The 18,099-nt window shown below is 39.3% G+C and overlaps 2 protein-coding genes and 1 pseudogene across 2 annotated transcripts in view; 1 reads left to right on the plus strand and 2 right to left on the minus strand.

The window, feature by feature from the left end:
• Nucleotides 1-18,099, plus strand: part of svep1 (sushi, von Willebrand factor type A, EGF and pentraxin domain containing 1) — a 112,553-nt gene that overhangs the window by 85,504 nt on the left and 8,950 nt on the right. The gene's annotated exons all lie outside the window — the stretch shown is intronic.
• LOC132848871 (thioredoxin-like) lies at nt 11-4,429 on the minus strand. Its single transcript, XM_060874926.1, has 5 exons — nt 4,331-4,429; nt 3,164-3,268; nt 2,744-2,809; nt 394-459; nt 11-269 (listed from the first exon to the last, which is right to left on the minus strand). The coding sequence occupies exons 1-5, from the start codon at nt 4,352-4,354 to the stop codon at nt 207-209; spliced, it is 324 nt and encodes a 107-aa protein (XP_060730909.1). The 5' UTR covers nt 4,355-4,429; the 3' UTR covers nt 11-206.
• Nucleotides 7,149-13,159, minus strand: LOC132848867 (prostaglandin reductase 1-like; annotated as a pseudogene).

Below are 18,099 nucleotides of genomic sequence, written 5' to 3' on the forward strand. Positions count from 1 at the left end.
CCATGGGAAGTTACACTGTTCAAGAGTAATTTATTTGTGTTTTATTGAATTTCTGATATTAAAAAAATAACAGAAGCCTTTTCTGGCAATAAATGTCAATAATTAATGATACATATGGAATTATAGGCTTACTGTAGAGTCTCAGACAAGGGAGGTCAAACCTTCTTTGGATTGTGTGTGTGTGTGTGTGTGTGTGTGTGTGTTATTCATTTATGTTTGTTGATCATATTTTCCAGCGTCTCTTTGTTGGCCCCAGAAAACTCCTCCAGCTGTAAACAGGATATGAGGTTACACAGAGTCAGCCAAACGCAATGCTTTAAATAATTTCTTTCTATACAGCTCTGCTATTATAAAACACAGGACTTCAAAAGTCAGTATTAGAGAAGGAATCACCTTTTCCCCTCGCTTGTAGAATTGGAAAGTTGGCATGCATCGGATCCCACATGCACTGGATACATCCTGAAAGAAACAAATGAGAGTTCATCATATCAGCTGAATATGCTTCTTCACCACTGGCCAAGCAGATAGCAATCTCGAATAGTATTATTTCATTTCTTTTGCCATGCAGCTTCCACACCCTGCACATCCCCCCCCACACCCAGCACAGAACGGCTCACTCTGTGCATCACTTCAAATCCCTGAAGATTTACACATCCAAGCCGCATTTCATTCTGTGTTGCACAGACAATGTCACTTAAGCTGTTTGAATAACTCCTCATAATCCTGCTGCCAACTTTTGTTATTTTACCAAATGCATTAGTAGAGTGGACAATGAAGCAGAGCTGAATAGTGCATAGTGAGAATTCGTTAATAAATGGGACATACTTTTGGACAAACTCAGGATTCTATTTCAGCTAACGACTGAAGGACATTAAGCATTAACAGCCAGGCAGACACTGGCTTTACTATGAGCTCCATCCATGGCATTGTTGTCCAACCATAGACGTGCTGATATTATCTTACCACCATGGAGTTAATCAACCTCCTTTAATTCATTTACATTTCCAGCATTTGACAGACACCCTTATCCAGAGCGACTGACATTATCTCATTTGTATACAGCTGAGCAATTGAGGGTTAAGAGCCTTGCTCAGGGGCCACTGTAGCTTGGTGGAAATAGGATCGAACTCACAACCTTCTGATTGCTAGCCCATTTCTCAACTTTTTTTTGTTTGTCAATGAAACACAGAACAGATCCCTTTTATCCATTTCTATTTAAAAAGAATTCTGTGAAATATCCATGACATAAGTTAGTAACTGTTTATTAGTGTTTTCTCTATTACATTGTAGCAGCTACAAACAGGCATTTCTTCACCAGCTTCTTGTTTTTTTCCAATATGGAAATAAATAAGGCCTGAAATGTAGCTTTTGGAAAACAAAGTCTTCTGACCTGAATGCGTTATTGCGCTGGAAACCTTACTGAATGTTAGAAAATGCTGTCAAATGTAAAAGCTCTTCTTGTGATGTGGAAATCCCCTTTTTTTCTGTGTATGGTGTCTGTGGGTATGTTAGATGAACTGGTTCAAGTTTAGCTGTTGAAAAGTTCTGCACATGATACCGGGTGTATGTATGAGCCACTAAATCGGTTCTCACCATAAAGACTTAAAGATTAAAGAAAGCTCAGATTGAACAAATGTACCCAAGATGAACTTGCATGGTTGTTGGAGAATAATTCAAAAACAGATACATAAATCCTGTACATATTCACAAAATATATCTGTATACTGTAGACAGACAGAGAGTGGAGAAGCAGAACTTATAACAATAACACATTCATGATAACACTAATAAATCTGACCAGTATCCAATATCCTCTCTGGGCACTATCGATGGATCAGATAATGCACTTTTACAGCCATTAACATGTCTGGGCAGATGGAAGAGATTGTGCTTGAGACTGTGTCCAGCACTAGACAAACGCTTTATTTAACTGCATGCAAATGTGTTGGAAATCCAACAGCTTTCACAGACAAGGTCACGTGAGTCTGGGCTAAAGCAGCCATATTCTCAGACCTGGCACTGATGAAGCCAAAGTATGTGACACACCCTTGTTTTGTTTTGGTTTGTTCTAACAGTAGCGTGCTAATCGAGGACAGATTAAATAAAAAATATTAAAAAGAATCAAAAAACAAATGATAGACATTAATCCCTTAAGCCTAAATTTACACATTTGGCTATGAAAGACAGTTTACATCAGTATACTCATTCATAAGGAAATCTACTGAAGTAACCGACTGATCAGGAAGTGTTGGGTGTCAATAAGCAGAACCAGTTTTAACAATTATGTAGCAAAGTGTCATGTCTTTCAACACAACTCATTCTAACACTGTCATCTACTCAATTTTATTCTTTAATTGCTATAAGGGGAAGAAATCACTTTGGGTGCACTGTTATAAGACGCTAATAAAAATGTGTAGGTTACAGCATTTTTAATTCAAACCAGCATGGACATTTTCTTCCTTGCTTAACACTGTCGTGCACAATCGATATACAAAGCAATGAGCAATGCTTAAGACAGAAGGGAAAACTAATTATATAGTCTACACATTCACCCAGCACTTTAATGACAAAAGAAAGCATCCACAAACAGGTTTCTCTAGTCTCACCGCATTGTTCTGAAGACAAGTGTTTCATTTAACAAATGCACTAAGTGATGTATGTGATTAAGTACTAGGGACAATAAATAGCAACAGCGCAAAGATATTTCAAACAATTTAACTTTGAAACAAATTATGTGACTTGCCTGTGCTTCGTCCACATCCACCTTCAGAAAAACTACATCTTTATATTTTGGATTTTCAGACATAGCCTGTAGAAAGAAAGAAAATAGCAGATGGTAAATATCTTAAGGTCGGAGTGTTGCCTGGTGCCTGATGGAAAGGATTCGGCTCAATATTAAACTAATCTGGCGTATTACAAATAGCTTTTACACTACAGAGCAGACTAATGAAATTAACTTTTGTTAATGGATGAAAAGGAATGAATAAGGGTCAGGCTCTCTCTCTCTCTGTGAGTGTGTGTGTGCGTGTGTTCAGACTTCACTTCGGTTGCCACAACAACAAAACACAAACACGCTCACAATGATTCAGAAAATCCCTGAACAATCCTCATTACAATCTGACAAATGCAGATGTTGGGCAGAGACCTCTACAGAAGTACTCACTTTAAAGATGGGGCCAATCATTTGGCACGGGCCACACCATGTGGCTGTGAAGTCCACTACCACTAATTTGTCCCCTGCATTTTTCAGGGCTGCATCAAAATCTCCCTGAGGAGAAAAAAAATAAAGAGAAAATGTTAAATGTGAGTGTTGAGAGACAGCACCATTCCCAGACAAAATCAGTCCATAAGGCTCTAGTCTACAAATTACAGTCTATTTAACAAAGTTAAAAGCACTGAGAGTCATAATAAAGCCTTTCCTCAGAGGTTATACATTTACATTTGCAGCATTTGGCAGACACTCTTATCAAGAGAGACGTACAAAAGTGCTTAAGTCTCTATCATCGAACACGATAACTCTGGTTCACTAGGTTACAGACTTAAGATACCATGAGCCTAAAACACATTCATGATTATGCAACATCAATCAGAATCAGGTTTATTGGCCAAGTGTGTTTACGCACACAAGCAATTTGGTTCCAGACTCTCATTAGTACAGACTATATAAATAACACTAAACATTTATCTTGGACTATAAAAGACAAAAACAGGCTATATGAGACAATACAGACGATGTGAGACAATATAGACGGTACAAGGCTACACAGTACAGTAAGATGGTTACAAGGATTTTGTATTTTATATTACTGCACACACCATAAATTCATAATTCATACAGATTTATTGTTTTCTTTAGTAAGTGAACGTAAAGCATCTACACCATTACAAACTGTATGACTGCTGAAAAAAACACAAGCTGTGTCTCCTACTAAAATCAGGGTTTAAATCAGGATTTAAGCCCCAGCACCAAGAAGATGCCACTGTTGGGCCCCTGAGGGAGGCCCTTAACCCTCTCTACACCGGGGGCACTGGGATATGTGAAGAAATAATTTTACTGTGCTGCAATGCATGTTGTTAAACTTTAAGTATTTAATCTTTAAAAATGTCAAACTTCTGAGGGTCTGAAAAACAAAGTATATAGACTCACTAGACTGACCACAATAAACTCCTTAGTGACGTACCGACTCACACGGTTCAATACTGACCAAATGATTCTTTTCTATTCATTGCTTCTAGTAGACGTTGCTTCTACTATATAACTGGAATTTATACATATATTAAACATGCACAGTTCTGACTCCAGAAATCACACATGTATATAAACTCTTACCTTATTTTCGATAACTATAACCATGGTGAACTTTTCTCCCGGTTCCTAAGCACACACACATAAACAAACACTACTCAACAGGCTGTCTGATCCCTTCCATTTATAAATATGCCTCTGGCACCGCCCCCTTACGCTGGATAACCAATCAGAAGCGAGACCAGAGCCGAACTGGAGAGAAAACCCCTCCTCTTTTACGTGAACTAGAATAAGGAAGTAATAAACTTTATGCACTCATTAAGTCATATATATATATATATATGTGTGTGTCCAGTTTAAGGTTAGATGATAACGTTACGGTTTGGGACGCACTCAGTGTGTCTGGCTGAGAAGGATATGTAAATATGTCTACGTTTAAAGTGCTTAAAATACTATAAATATTGTAATAATAAGTCTCTCTCACATCAGATAGATTTACAGTGCAGAATTAAATGCAATCAGGGGCAGTAATTTATTGTAAGGGGCTGAAACTGAAAAAGAGCCACTGATTCCAGTCACCATGACTCGACATTTCTCTAACATTTCATGTTGTTACACACAGTGACGTCACCGAGCTGGTCGTCTCTGATTGGCTACCGTTTTGCACCTCGGTTTCATCCTGGTTTCAAATAAATAAATAAATAAATAAATAAATAAATAAATAAATAACCAGAGCCGATCGGCCCTATACGCTCACTACGCAAGTTGCGTAAGGCCCCGCAAATTACGCAAGGCCCCGCCTGCCCCTGCCTCATTTTACAGCGCGTGTTAATGTTTACTGTGTAGATGACAATATGAAGCGGAGCTATACATCTGGCCATGAAAAGAAAAAAGAAACAAAATGAGAGTGAAATGCGAGAACAGAAATCAGGTAAACTTGTTCTCTTCAAGTTTGATGTCAGCAAGAGCAAATAACAGTAAAGTTGATGTGATTCTGTCTCTAGTCTCTATCTGACTAGTTAAATTAGCTGTGCAGTGCTGACAGTGCATCTCTTGGCCTGTCCGTCACACAACAATTTATTGCGTGAACATTCGCGTGAATAAACGCCCGTGTTTATAAACGGCAGCTCGATGACCGCGCCGCGCGTGAACATGCGTTCATATGCGCGTGTAATCGTGCACGAAATGACACGCGCGCTTTACAGCAACATCTGTGTGGGGACCGGTACAAAAAGTAGCGTGATAGCGCTCCTAAATGACAATGTTTATAGTCTCTCAATCAAGGTTACAACAACGTTAATGCAATATGGAAACCAATGCATTTACATTGGAATGGGCATAATGCCAGGTCAATATGAATGCACATCCCTCAGTAAATAATAACCATCAGGGATCAAGTATTGCTCTCATGCATAACTATAAAACACAGTGATACGGTATGGCAAGCCATTTTAGCTTTTATACATTCACATGATGTGGATTTTTGATATCAAGAATTCAGTATTCAATACTTAAAATGTAAATATTAAGAGTGTGATTTATAGTAGTAACCATATTTTTGATATCAGGAATTATATTTAAATTCACTTGCTTTAAATATTCAACTCAAAATTCTATTTAAAATATTCCATTCAATAAAGATTTGTTTATACCTCAATTAATTCTGTATTGTTTTACTCTTTGACTGAGAGATGGAGTAAACTTTTTTAAAAGGAGGGAGGTTTGTAGTGGGAGCAGTGGGGTGTCAAGTGTGAATGTGTGGCAAATGGTTTACATGGCTCACGGGTCAGGTAGGAGGGCCCCTTAGCAGAATTTTGCTTAGGGCCCCAGTGAGGTCAGGATCGGCTCTGAATATAACAACAACATCAGTAATAACAAGAATTGTTATATTGTTGCTATTGTTATTATTATTATTGTTGTTGTTATTGTTATTATTATAACAATTGTTGTTGTTCTTTAATTTATTTATTTATTTATTTATTTATTTATTTATTTATTTATAATGGACAGAAACCGAGGGGCAAAACAGTAGCCAATCAGAGAAGATCAGCGTGGTGATGTTACTGTCTGTAACACCATGAAATTTTAGAGAAATGTCAATTAAAATTGAAATCAAAATGAAGAAATAATAATAATAATAATAATAATAATTATTATTATTATTATTATTATTATTATTATTATTATTATTATTATTATACTACATAAGAAAGGGAAGGCACAATAAAAGATTGAAATATAAGTTTATATATATATATATATATATATATATATATATATATATATATATATATATATATATACTTTCTGAATTTATGGCAAGTGATGCAGAGTATTTTACCTTAATTTTATCATAATAGGTGGGGTGTGTAATCACTGTGAGATTAAAGATGTGTTAGAGACCCTGTGGCCCTCCCAGTTCTGATGTTTGCTGCTTGCTTTTTTCCTTCTTTTGTGTCCGTATGTGTGTTATTCTTTTACAGGTAATCATGGAGTTTGACATTTTATATGGATAAACCTCAGCCCTTAGTATTGTTTTGTATGTGAGAATGTGTGAGGGCTATGATGGGTTTGGCAGCTCTTTTAAATGCTTTCTGTGAATTGATTTCATATGTCTTATTTATTTTAACTAACTGAGTAAGTGCTTACAGTTGTGTGATTATTTCAAGTGCCAAAATCAAGATTTTTTTTTATGTTTGTATCCATGAATTTGCTTCTTTTTATAGAAAACGTATCTCTGTGCACCTTTTGATGGTTCAGTAACATTTCACTGTGTATTATACTAGAGTGCATTTGGACCCAGCTATACCACCATGCAACACAACTATACATATATTCAATTGTATGTATATGTTTATACATATGAAAATATTTCTTGGATGTAAAACACCAAAAAACAATAAAACCTGTATTGTTTGTTTACTAAAATTGTTAACAGTAAACATGCATTGAATTTTCTATACGTGACATTACAAAAAGCAGTCATTCCACTTTAACAACAGCTTTTCCCAGTTCTGTCCCTTTCAGCATCTGGAGGAAGGCAGCAGGCATCTTCTCGAATCCCACTGTAACATTCTCCTTGACCTTAAGTCTCCCCTGTAACACAGACATGGAAAGTACAAAACCCCAATTTTAAACCACTGGTATGATTTTGTGTAGTTTTTGTTTTGTTTTTAATTCAGATATTTATTTAACATTTTTTAGTACAGGTCTCTAGTGACCCTCCTTTATACCAGTCAGATATAAAGCTAGAACTTCAACCTAACCCTAACTTTAAGTTCTCCATCATAGTGACATCTTATAGTCCGATAACCTGACTAGATTTGGAGGAAAATTATAAGTCAGTGAATAAACATCATAATACCTGGTCATTGTTTTATTCCTTAAAAATAAAATGAATAAATAAATACTGCTGTGTCTATCAATTAAAGGAAATAAATCCCTGATTCAATCATTAAGTTGTAGCATTAAATTGCCTAAGAAATAATTAGCAGCAATAAATGTATCAGAGGTCTACAGGTTCTGAATGGCACCACTGTCTCTAGTTCAAATACATATTTCATGACCAGATCATTCACCAAATAACTTTTAAGTTAAATCAATCCAATCATACAATCATTTGGCTTTGTGCAGATTGATCTTGCATGTCGTAGCTTAGTGGTTAAGGTGTTGGGCTACTAATCGGAAGGTTTTTAGTTCGAGCCCAGAGTCACCAAGCTGCCACTGCCCTTAATCGTCAGTTGTAGTATAAATATGAGATAATGGAAGTCACTCTGGATAAAGGCATCTGCCAAATGTAAACCTGCCTCTTTTAGCCATGTGAGCAGTCTTTTGACAGATGCCTCATCTTTCTCTGGCCATTGATTGACTTGGAATCCCTCCATCCTTATGCTTTTAGCCAGCATGGCCATGTGGGGAAAAGGACCTACAGTGGAGTAGAAGAGAACACAGAAAGCATCTCAGCAAGTGCTCATTAATGTCTTTCAATATTTCCAGAATTATATTTCCAAACTTTAGGCCACTTAACAAAGTTGACTCACAGCACTACCTAGTGGTTACAGAAATAGAGCTTATGAGCCAGAAAAACAACTCGACTGTCATTACAACAGAGAAGGAAAGCCTGAAGTGGAAACCTGCAAATCATTAATCCGTATCTACATAAGTCATATCAGTTAGCACAGGGACTGACACCTTGCCCTGGACTTACACATCTGAGGTGTGGTGTTGTTGTACAGGGATATTGCACCACACACAGCAATGCGTCCTCGAGGCCTCATCTGATTAAGTGCTGCAGTAAAGAAAGCACCTCCAACCTAAACAGAACACAAACACAAACCCAAAAACAACATATTTTAGTATCAGGGATATAAAGGTCATACTGTTGTAATTTTCCTTAGTGTTTGGTTAGTGTTAGTGTTGAAGTTGACCAATTTTACCATGTGGTAACATTCTGACTCAGATAAATGACTAGTGTGCAGAATTACAGCTCAGTTTAACTCAAAAATAGATCTACAGTCTATTCACTCAAATTCTCCCTTGTTTCAGTGGATAATCCAACTAAGATGCTGTAGTATGTTCCTTACACTTGTTGCCTTAAGGACTATTCAGTGCTGCACCCAGGACAGTTATTTATAATGTGCTCACAATAAATGTCATTTAAACTCATTTTGTGCTTTTTAACATTTTACTATACAAATTTAGAATGCGGGGGGGGCACGGTGGCTTAGTGGTTAGCACGTTCGCCTCACACCTCCAGGGTCGGGGTTCGATTCCCGCCTCCACCTTGTGTGTGTGGAGTTTGCATGTTCTCCCCGTGCCTCGGGGGTTTCCTCCGGGTACTCCAGTTTCCTCCCCGGTCCAAAGACATGCATGGTAGGTTGATTGGCATCTCTGGAAAATTGTCCCTAGTGTGTGATTGCGTGAGTGAATGAGTGTGTGTGCCCTGCGATGGGTTGGCACTCCGTCCAGGGTGAATCCTGCCTTGATGCCCGATGACGCCTGAGATAGGCACAGGCTCCCCGTGACCCGAGGTAGTTCGGATAAGCGGTAGAAGATGAATGAATGAATGAAATTTAGAATGCTAAAGATTTATAATTACACTATCGAGAAACACTCAAAAGAGGATGGCTTTTTTTTCCGAGTCTGGTTCCTCTCAAGACTTTTTTTTATTGTTTTCTTTGCCGCTTTCATCTCATGCTTTTTTATTAGGCATCCAAATCTATATAAAGATTTCTATAAATATTAGTAATAGCAGTAGCAGTATTGTTATTCTTAGGTTACTTTATTTTCTAGATTATGTGTTATTGCCATGTTAGGAACTAATGTATGCAATGAAATACAACAAAAAAAAAAATTTGCTTTTAAGTCCCTATTGATGAATACATTGACACTTGTTCGCTAGATTACAGACTTAGGACACCATCGACCAAAATCTTTGTTCTGTTTTTTTTTTAATTTATTTATTTATTTTTTTTAAATATACACATAAACAAGGGAAAAGGTGCTAGTTCAAGTGTTTCAGGAAGAGGTAGGTCTTCACCCGTCGTTTGAAGATCTAGGACATCTAGGGGAAGTTTATTCCACCACCTCGGAGCCAGAACATAATAGAGTCTTGCTGTACTGTATACCTACCTCTTAACCAGAGAGATGGTGGGACCAGTCGAGCAGTGCTGGAAGCTCTGAGGGTGCGGTGTGCAGTGCAAAGAGTGATAAGAGCTTTGAGGTAAGAGGTCCGTTTTTGGCTTTGTAGGCAAGCATCACTGTTTTGAATCTGATCCGTGCAGCTACTGTAAGCCAGTGGAGGGAACGCAGCAGCGAGGTGGTATGCAAGAACTTTGGCAGGTTCAAAACAAGTCATGCAGCTGCATTTTGGATCATTTGCATTGGATGAATTTTCGTTCACAGGTAGACCTGCCTGCTGTAAGTTGCAGTAATCCAGTCTTGAGATGACAAGAGATGACAAGTACCTGAGCAGCCTGTGAGGACAAAATGACCGAATCCTTCTAATGTTGTAGAGAAGGAACCGACATGAGCGAGTCACATTAGCAACATGCGAGGAAAAGGACAGTTTTATACCCCAAGGTTGTGAGCTGTAACCAAAGGGAAGATTGGATCGTTGTGCAGGTATATTGCAAGATCCTGACCTGTGGACGAATCACCCTGAATCATCAGCAGTTCAGTTTAGCTGGGATTGAATTTCAACTGACGAGCCGTCCTGCACTATGAAATGTCCGACAGACATGCTGAGATCCAAGAAGAAGCCGTGGTATCTGAGGGCGGGAAGGAGAATAAGATTTGAGTGTCATCAGCATAGCAGTGGTAAGAGAACCTATGTGAGGAAATAACTTCAACAAGAGAGTGAGTATACAGGGAGAACAGAGATGTTCTATCAGTCTGTGGTGGCCAGCTTCCTTTTCTATGATGTCGTGTGCTAGGGCATCAGTGCAAAAGCATGTGATGTTAACCAGCTAAATAAACTCATCAAAAAAGCAAGTTCTGTCATTGGAGAGGATCTGGTCCCTCTGGAGGTGGCTGCTGAGAAGAGAGTGATGTCCAAATTACTGGTCATCATGGGTAACACCTCTCACCCTCTAAACAACATGCTTGTTGGATTGAGGAGTAATTCTAGCTGAAGACCTGGTGCAACAGTAAATGTTACAGAAAGCCTTTTGTGCCTACTGTAGTAAGACTGTATAATGCATCCATCATGTGCAGAGGAACCTTTGACCTTTTTAGTTTTTAGTGAACTAAATAGTCATACTCATTCCATTAGAACCTGATGGACAATTAATACATAATCTCCGTTTGTTTAGATATTGGTACATTTTGCGTATTTGTTAATTAATATATTTTTTTTGTGTAGTTATGTACAGTGCAAATTTTTGTATCTACTTGAATCTACTGTTTCCACTTTATTTCTGTATCTTCTTATTTGAAATGTACGGTTATGTCCGGCTGCTCATGCAAATCAAATTTCCAGTGGTGATTAATAAAGTAAGTATCTATCTATCTATCTATCTATCTATCTATCTATCTATCTATCTATCTATCTATCTATCGATCGATCTATCAGTGTGAATCATAAAAACTCACCAGTTTATTCATCTCAGCAGCTAAACTTACATTCTCAAAGTAGCAGTCGTATCCTTCAGGTGAAGCTTGCTTCAGTGCCTCATCCAGAGATGTTATGGTCTTGTAGTTGAAAACGTAGTCAAAGCCAAGCTCCTTCAGGTAGGCCACTTTTTCCTCACTCCCAGCCGAACCCACCACTTTACAGCCTTTAATCTTACAAATCTGGCCCACCATGGTGCCGACCGCACCAGCTGCGTCACCAGCACAATCTCACCTGGCTTTACCTGCAGAATCTCCTCTAGGCCATACAGGGCAGCCAAACTAACCCATATAGAATTGAGAAATAAAGGAACGTTTATGTTGTTTATCTTGTATTTTTATCAGAGTTGTTTGGAATAAACTGATTTGTCTTATAGATAATAAAACTGCATTACCCAGGCATCCCCAGTGCACCAACAGCCAGGGAAAGAGGGACATCTTTAGGCCAATCAGGATGAACTCGTGCCATATCGAGGCAAAAAATTGCTTTGCCATCGGTCACACTGTGTGTCCTCCATCCACCTGGAGCCACCACATAACAGCCCACAGGAAATGCTGGGTTCTTGCTCTGAAGAACCCTGGCAAGCAAATAACAATTCAATTGCAGTGTTTTGGGGATGGTTTATAATTAATTACTCAGTCCTTGGTGTTTTAATGAATAATAGGATTCATTATTCAGTACAATATAATATAACAGAAATGTTTGATTGTCAAAGTGTTTGTTTGTCTTACTTGGCAACCTGAGCTCCAATCATAACATCACCTTCTTTCATTAAGGCTGAACTCACAGCTCTAAAGTAACAGAGAGACACTCAGAGACTCACACATGGCAAAAACAATACAGCAGAATGTACAAGGTTTCATTACCAAGGAGTGTGTCTTGTATAAGCAGGGTGAAAAAGGTTTTATTCAAATTTCTGACGTATCACAATCTGCACAATATGCAGTAAATAAGTAGGTACTTGTTACTGTCCTCACTTCTGATTTCAGTTAAATTTACTTTGAAACACTTGAGTACATTTCAGTGTAGAGATTTGAACTTTCGCTCAAGTATGATTTGGAAACTCACAATTTTGGCACAATCGCCATGTTTTAAAACACACTAATGTTAGTGTCCAGGTTCTGTACAACATTACCAGAGAAAAAAGTATAAGCATATTTTATACTTTTCCTCGCAACCTCTACATTTTCGAATTGGACATGTTTTGATGTGTTCTGCAATATCAGTAGAGTTGTTTGCTTATTATCGTAAATGTGTTACACTCCATTGTTCAGTCCACTGCTACTTTCATTGTTGTCAGGATTAAAAATTAATTACCAAATGATCCTTCCTGCAATAGCACACTCCCTTCAGCACATCATTAATTCTACACAGGTGCCACATGGCAATGAAGAAAAAAGTGCAAACTGCAACTAATGTACCTCATATACGGATCAAGGCTAAGGAATACAGCCTCCAGTAGGACCTCTGAAACAAACAGAAATGAGTGCCAGTGGTATGTGCTTTGCAATGCTACCAAAAAAAAACAAAACAGGCCACTATATATGAAACGAATAGTTACCTCCATTTTGTATCTCGGGTAGTGTCTCTTCTTTAAGCTCAAAGTCACTCTCTTTTGGAAAGCCAACAAAATACTTCCGAAGTGTCCAGACCTTAGCTTTCACCATGTTTCTGCAGCTCTGAAAATGTTCCGTCTGAAAAGCTCTATTGTTTAAACACTGCAACTCCCTGCTTTCTATATGAACACTCCACCCACCAACTGCAGAGTTTTTATACCAAGCACTGGAGGTTGGATGAAGTAAAGTATGCTGCATGTAAACAGTGGCTTAGTGGAAAAAAAATAAAGCATGCTCAGGCAGTGCAGAACGCTAGCTTGACTTACTGCATTTTTTTAAATAAAAGGTTTAAGCTGCACGACTGCAAATCAAAAACCAGTGCGGAGGTGGGTGGCATTGTATTGTGGCAGAATTGGCTTCAGTTAATCTAGCAGTTTGACAGATTTGACTTTCCCACAGAACTTACACAAAGGTATAAAAAACTAGTCTTGGTCATAGTGATTTAGCAGATTATGACTCGTACCCAGAGAGCAAAGCGTTCACATGTCCTAAAATGATCTGAACTTCATACAACATTTTAAACTTGTTGAACATTTGAAAAATTCTTAATTGTAATTCCCTAAGACCTGAAAAAATGGGAAAAAATATGTTTTGAGGCCAAGGCTAAAATGATTTACGGTCATTACATACAACACTGATCATCACCTGGTATCATTCACCATCACTCTCCCTACCCTACCTAAAACTACCTCTCACCCCCTTGCTCTTACCCGCCGCAACCTTCACTCTGTCTCCCCTTATTCTGTAGCTTCTGGCACTCTTTCTTCCCTTCCTGATCCTGAGTCATTTTCCTCACTACCCTTGGACTCAGCCACAGATACTTTCCTCTCTTCTCTTTCCTCAACTATGGACTTCCTCTGCCCTATGCTCACTAAACCCAAGAAAACTTCTTGTTCTGCTCCTTGGCTTTCAGATGTGCTGCGCAACAATCGAAGAGAGCTAAGATCATCAGAAAGAAAGTGGAAGAAATCACAACTTGATGCAGATCTTGATTCTTACCGAACACTTCTTGCCAGGTTCTCCTCAGATGTGACCTCTGCCAAGACTTCCTTCTACAAGGAAAAGCTTGAAGCTTCCTCACATGACCCTCGGAAATTCCACAACATCATCTCTTCTCTGCTCAACCCCCCGGCTCCACCTTCTTCATCCTCCCTGACTGCAGAAGACTTTGCTTCCTTCTACCAGGAGAAGATTGAGGAAATCTGCCGGACCTTCACTTCAGCCCCGACTGCACTTATATCTCAGAGTATGGTTCCCCTACACCTTTGTTGTCGCATTTCTCAACTGTAGCAGCAGAAGAGATTTTACAACTCATCCAGTCTTGCGTTCCTACCACCTGCCCATTGGATCCATTCCCTTCCACTATGCTTCAGACCATCTCACAAGACCTTCTGCCCTTCATTTCCACTATCGTCAATAGATCCATAGCATCTGGTCAGGTACCAACTACTTTCAAGAGAGCAAGGGTTATTCCCATCCTAAAGAAACCCGCTCTGGATCCATCAGACATCAGTAACTACAGACCGGTATCACTTCTCTCATTTCTTTCAAAAATTCTTGAGCGCATTGTCTATAATCAACTGTCTCTCACAGAACAACCTCCAAGACCCCAACCAGTCTGGCTTTAAAGCAGCTCATTCCACAGAGACAGCCCTTTTGGATGTCTCTGAGAAACTACATGCTGCTAGATCAGCCAAACTGTCATCTGTCCTTATCCTCCTTGACCTTTCAGCAGCATTTGATACGGTCAACCACGAGACTCTCTTAACCACCCTCAGGAGTCTTGGGATTTGCGGCTCAGCTTGGGAATGGTTTGCTTCCTACCTGGAAGGACGCTCATATCAAGTAACATGGAAGGGAGTGACATCTGCTCCATGCAGACTCTCCACTGGTGTCCCACAGGGCTCAGTACTTGGTCCTCTTCTTTTCTCCCTGTATACTCACTCTCTTGGGGAAGTTATTTCCTCACATGGGTTCTCTTACCACTGCTATGCTGATGATACACAACTTATCTTCTCTTTCCCACCCTTAGATGCCACAGCTTCTGACCGGATCTCAGCATGTCTGGCAGAAATTTCATCATGAGTGACTGCTCATCAGTTAAATGCTAGCAAAACTGAACTGCTGTTCATCCCAGGTGACTCATCCCCAGGTCATGACCTTGCTATATCCTTGCACAACGAGGCTCTGATCTCCCCTTCAGACACAGCTCGCAACCTTGGGGTAACCATGGACAATCAGCTGTCCTTTTCCTCTCATGTTGCTAATGTGACTCGCTCATGTCGGTTTCTTCTCTACAACATTAGAAGGATTTGGCCATTTCTGTCCACACAGGCTGCTCAGGTACTTATTCAGTCTCTTGTCATCTCTAGACTGGATTACTGAATGCAATCTGTCCTCTGCAAATGATCCAAAATGCAGCTGCCCGGCTTGTTTTCAACCTGCCAAAGTTCTCGCATACCACCCCGCTGCTGCGATCCCTCCACTGGCTTCCAGTAGCTGCACGCATCAGATTCAAAACACTGATGCTGGCCTACAAAGCCAAAAATGGACCAGCTCCCTCTTACCTCAAAGCCCTCATCACTCCTCACACTGCACCCCGCACCCTCCGATCTACCAGCACTGCTCGACTGGTTCCACCATCTCTCAGGGTAAGAGGCAAGCATACTACAAGACTCTTCTCTGTACTGGCACCAAGGTGGTGGAATGAACTTCCCCTAGAGGTCCGGACAGCTGAGTCACTGGCTATTTTCAAGCGGCAGTTGAAGACCTACTTCTTCAGGAAACACTTCAACTAGCACTTCTTTCCTTATCTTTTGCATTTAAAAAAAAAAAAAACCCTTTGACACTTTTTCATTGTAATTTTGAACAAATGTTTTAAACTCATGGTATCTTAAGTATGTAACTTACTGAGCCAGCATTAATGTATCCAATGTTAGAGATTTAAGCACTTATGTACGTCGCTCTGGATAAGGGCGTCTGCCAAATGCTGTAAATGTAAATGTAAATGTAAAAACACTACCAAGTGTTCAAGTTTTATTTATCTTTTAGCATTTTCTTTTGTACATTTATATACAAAGTTCAGCTCCTCTATCACTCCTAAACACAAATTATCCTCAAAGCTTACGTAAAAGTGTGTATGAGCTTCAGCCCTCAGCTACCTTCATGATGTCATTTATTATTTTGTTTGTTTATTAGTTAGTTAGTTGTTAATTATCAGGGGTTTTTTATGTTGATGCTGTGTCTGTACAGACACCAACTCTTTACAGTCAAGGATTCACAGTAACCAGCAAAGCTGCTCCACATCTGCAGAATTTCAGTTCTTACTGGGATGTGAACTCACAACCTTCCAAAGCAAAGCAAATCTGTGACACTGACCATGTTAATGTTTTTACAAATCTTTTACAAAGTCTTATCCCTTCCATGTGAAGTACATGTCAGGATGATCCTCAGAGGGATTTGATCTAATATATTGCTCTACAGCATAGGTCACTAACAGGCGGACCGTGGTCCGGGTCCGGACCCAGAAGCTGTCCAATACGGACCTGGACCCACGGCCAAAACAAAAGGTTATGATTTAAAACTTGACGAAGCGCTTCTATTTTATCTGTCACAGCTTTTGCAATCTTTATGGTAAAGGTAGTGGAAACGCACAGACCAATTTCATGCGAGTTAATCCATCCCACGTGATAGGACTCGTAAACACGATAGTGCTAGTGATAGTGCATTCCTGAAGTAAACACTGCGACTCAATAGTGCAAGACAGATGAGATGAAAGAAAGATAGCGATACATGTAGAAAAAAAAGGGAGAGAAACAGACGAGTGAGACGGAGAAAGGGAGAGAAACAGACGAGTGAGACGTTGAAAGGGAGAGAAACAGATGAGTGAGACAGAGAAAGGGAGAGAAACAGACGAGTGAGACGGAGAAAGGGAGAGAAACAGACGAGTGAGACGGAGAAAGGGAGAGAAACAGACGAGTGAGACGGAGAAAGGGAGAGAAACAGACAAGTGAGACGGAGAAAGGAAGAATAAAGAACAAATGGTGCTCTCCAAAAAAAAGAAAAGTGGACAGCGAAAACATTTAATCCAGAATGGACGGACTCATTTCTGTTCACACTTCCCACTTCACACTAAATCAGTGTGTCTCATATGTTCAGAAACCGTGGCACTTATTAAAAGTGACAATGTGAAACGCCATTCTGAGACAAAACAAAGGTTTTGAACAAACATATCCACTCAAATCTGAAGACAGTGTCCCTGAGACATCTTTCCCAGGTCTGAGGGAAGTAGCCCTACACATCCTGACCATGTTTGGCTCTACATACAACTGCGAGGCAGCTTTCTCTACAATGAACATAATCCAATCTAAATATGGTTCCAGGGTCACTAATGAGCACCTCCACATGTGTATGAGAGCGGCCCTGACTCCATTCAAGCCCAGGTTTAACATCCTGCCAAGCTAGAGCTCAGTTCTCTCACTGAGATATAAAAGGGAAAGTTAAGCACTTTATTTAAACATACACAATTTTCACATTTTATTTATTTTCTCTTATTTTGAAATGTAGCCCTACTTTTATTTAATGAGAGAATGTTATACATGTCTACAATCATACATATGTTCAGTTCTATGTTACATGACAATAAATATTGTCAAAATGTTTTTGAATTGTACTGAATTTATTTGATTTGACAGTCAGGTTTTGATTGCTTGCAGATGTTGATACAACTACTAGGCTACTTAAATATATATCACACTAACTAGTTAGACATTATGATCTTCTGGACCTTTGCTTCAAGAAATTTTCTCTTACTGGACCTCTTTCAATTTTAGTTGAATACCTCTGCTCTACAGGTAACATTCTCTTTCAGTGCATTTGGGTTGACCCCAAATAATTCCTCAACCTTGTTCAGTAAACAGGATATGAGGTCACATTGAGTGTGAATATGCACTCATCACTGGACAAGCAGATAGTGATCTTTAATATTTGTGCACATAGCTCCTAAGGCATACTACAAGCTGGGACATCACAGCTGTGTCTTTGTGCCATTTCAACAATCAAGAGATTTATGAGAACCAGACTCATTTCCTTTGATGAGGAACGGGCAATTGTTGTCACGTCATTGT

The sequence above is a fragment of the Tachysurus vachellii genome, chromosome 7, assembly GCF_030014155.1.
Source record: "Tachysurus vachellii isolate PV-2020 chromosome 7, HZAU_Pvac_v1, whole genome shotgun sequence".
NCBI classification, from domain to species: Eukaryota; Metazoa; Chordata; class Actinopteri; order Siluriformes; family Bagridae; genus Tachysurus; species Tachysurus vachellii.

What these genes read in the sequence shown, in the direction of transcription:
- LOC132848871 (XM_060874926.1), bottom strand. Translation starts at nt 4,354, where the DNA reads ATGGTTATAGTTATCGAAAATAAG. An exon ending in TGGATGTGGACGAAGCACAG is followed by an intron (nt 460 to 2,743) that starts GCAAGTCACATA and finishes TGTTTCTTTCAG; the next exon opens with GATGTATCCAGTGCATGTGG. An exon ending in TCTACAAGCGAGGGGAAAAG is followed by an intron (nt 270 to 393) that starts GTGATTCCTTCT and finishes TCCTGTTTACAG; the next exon opens with CTGGAGGAGTTTTCTGGGGC.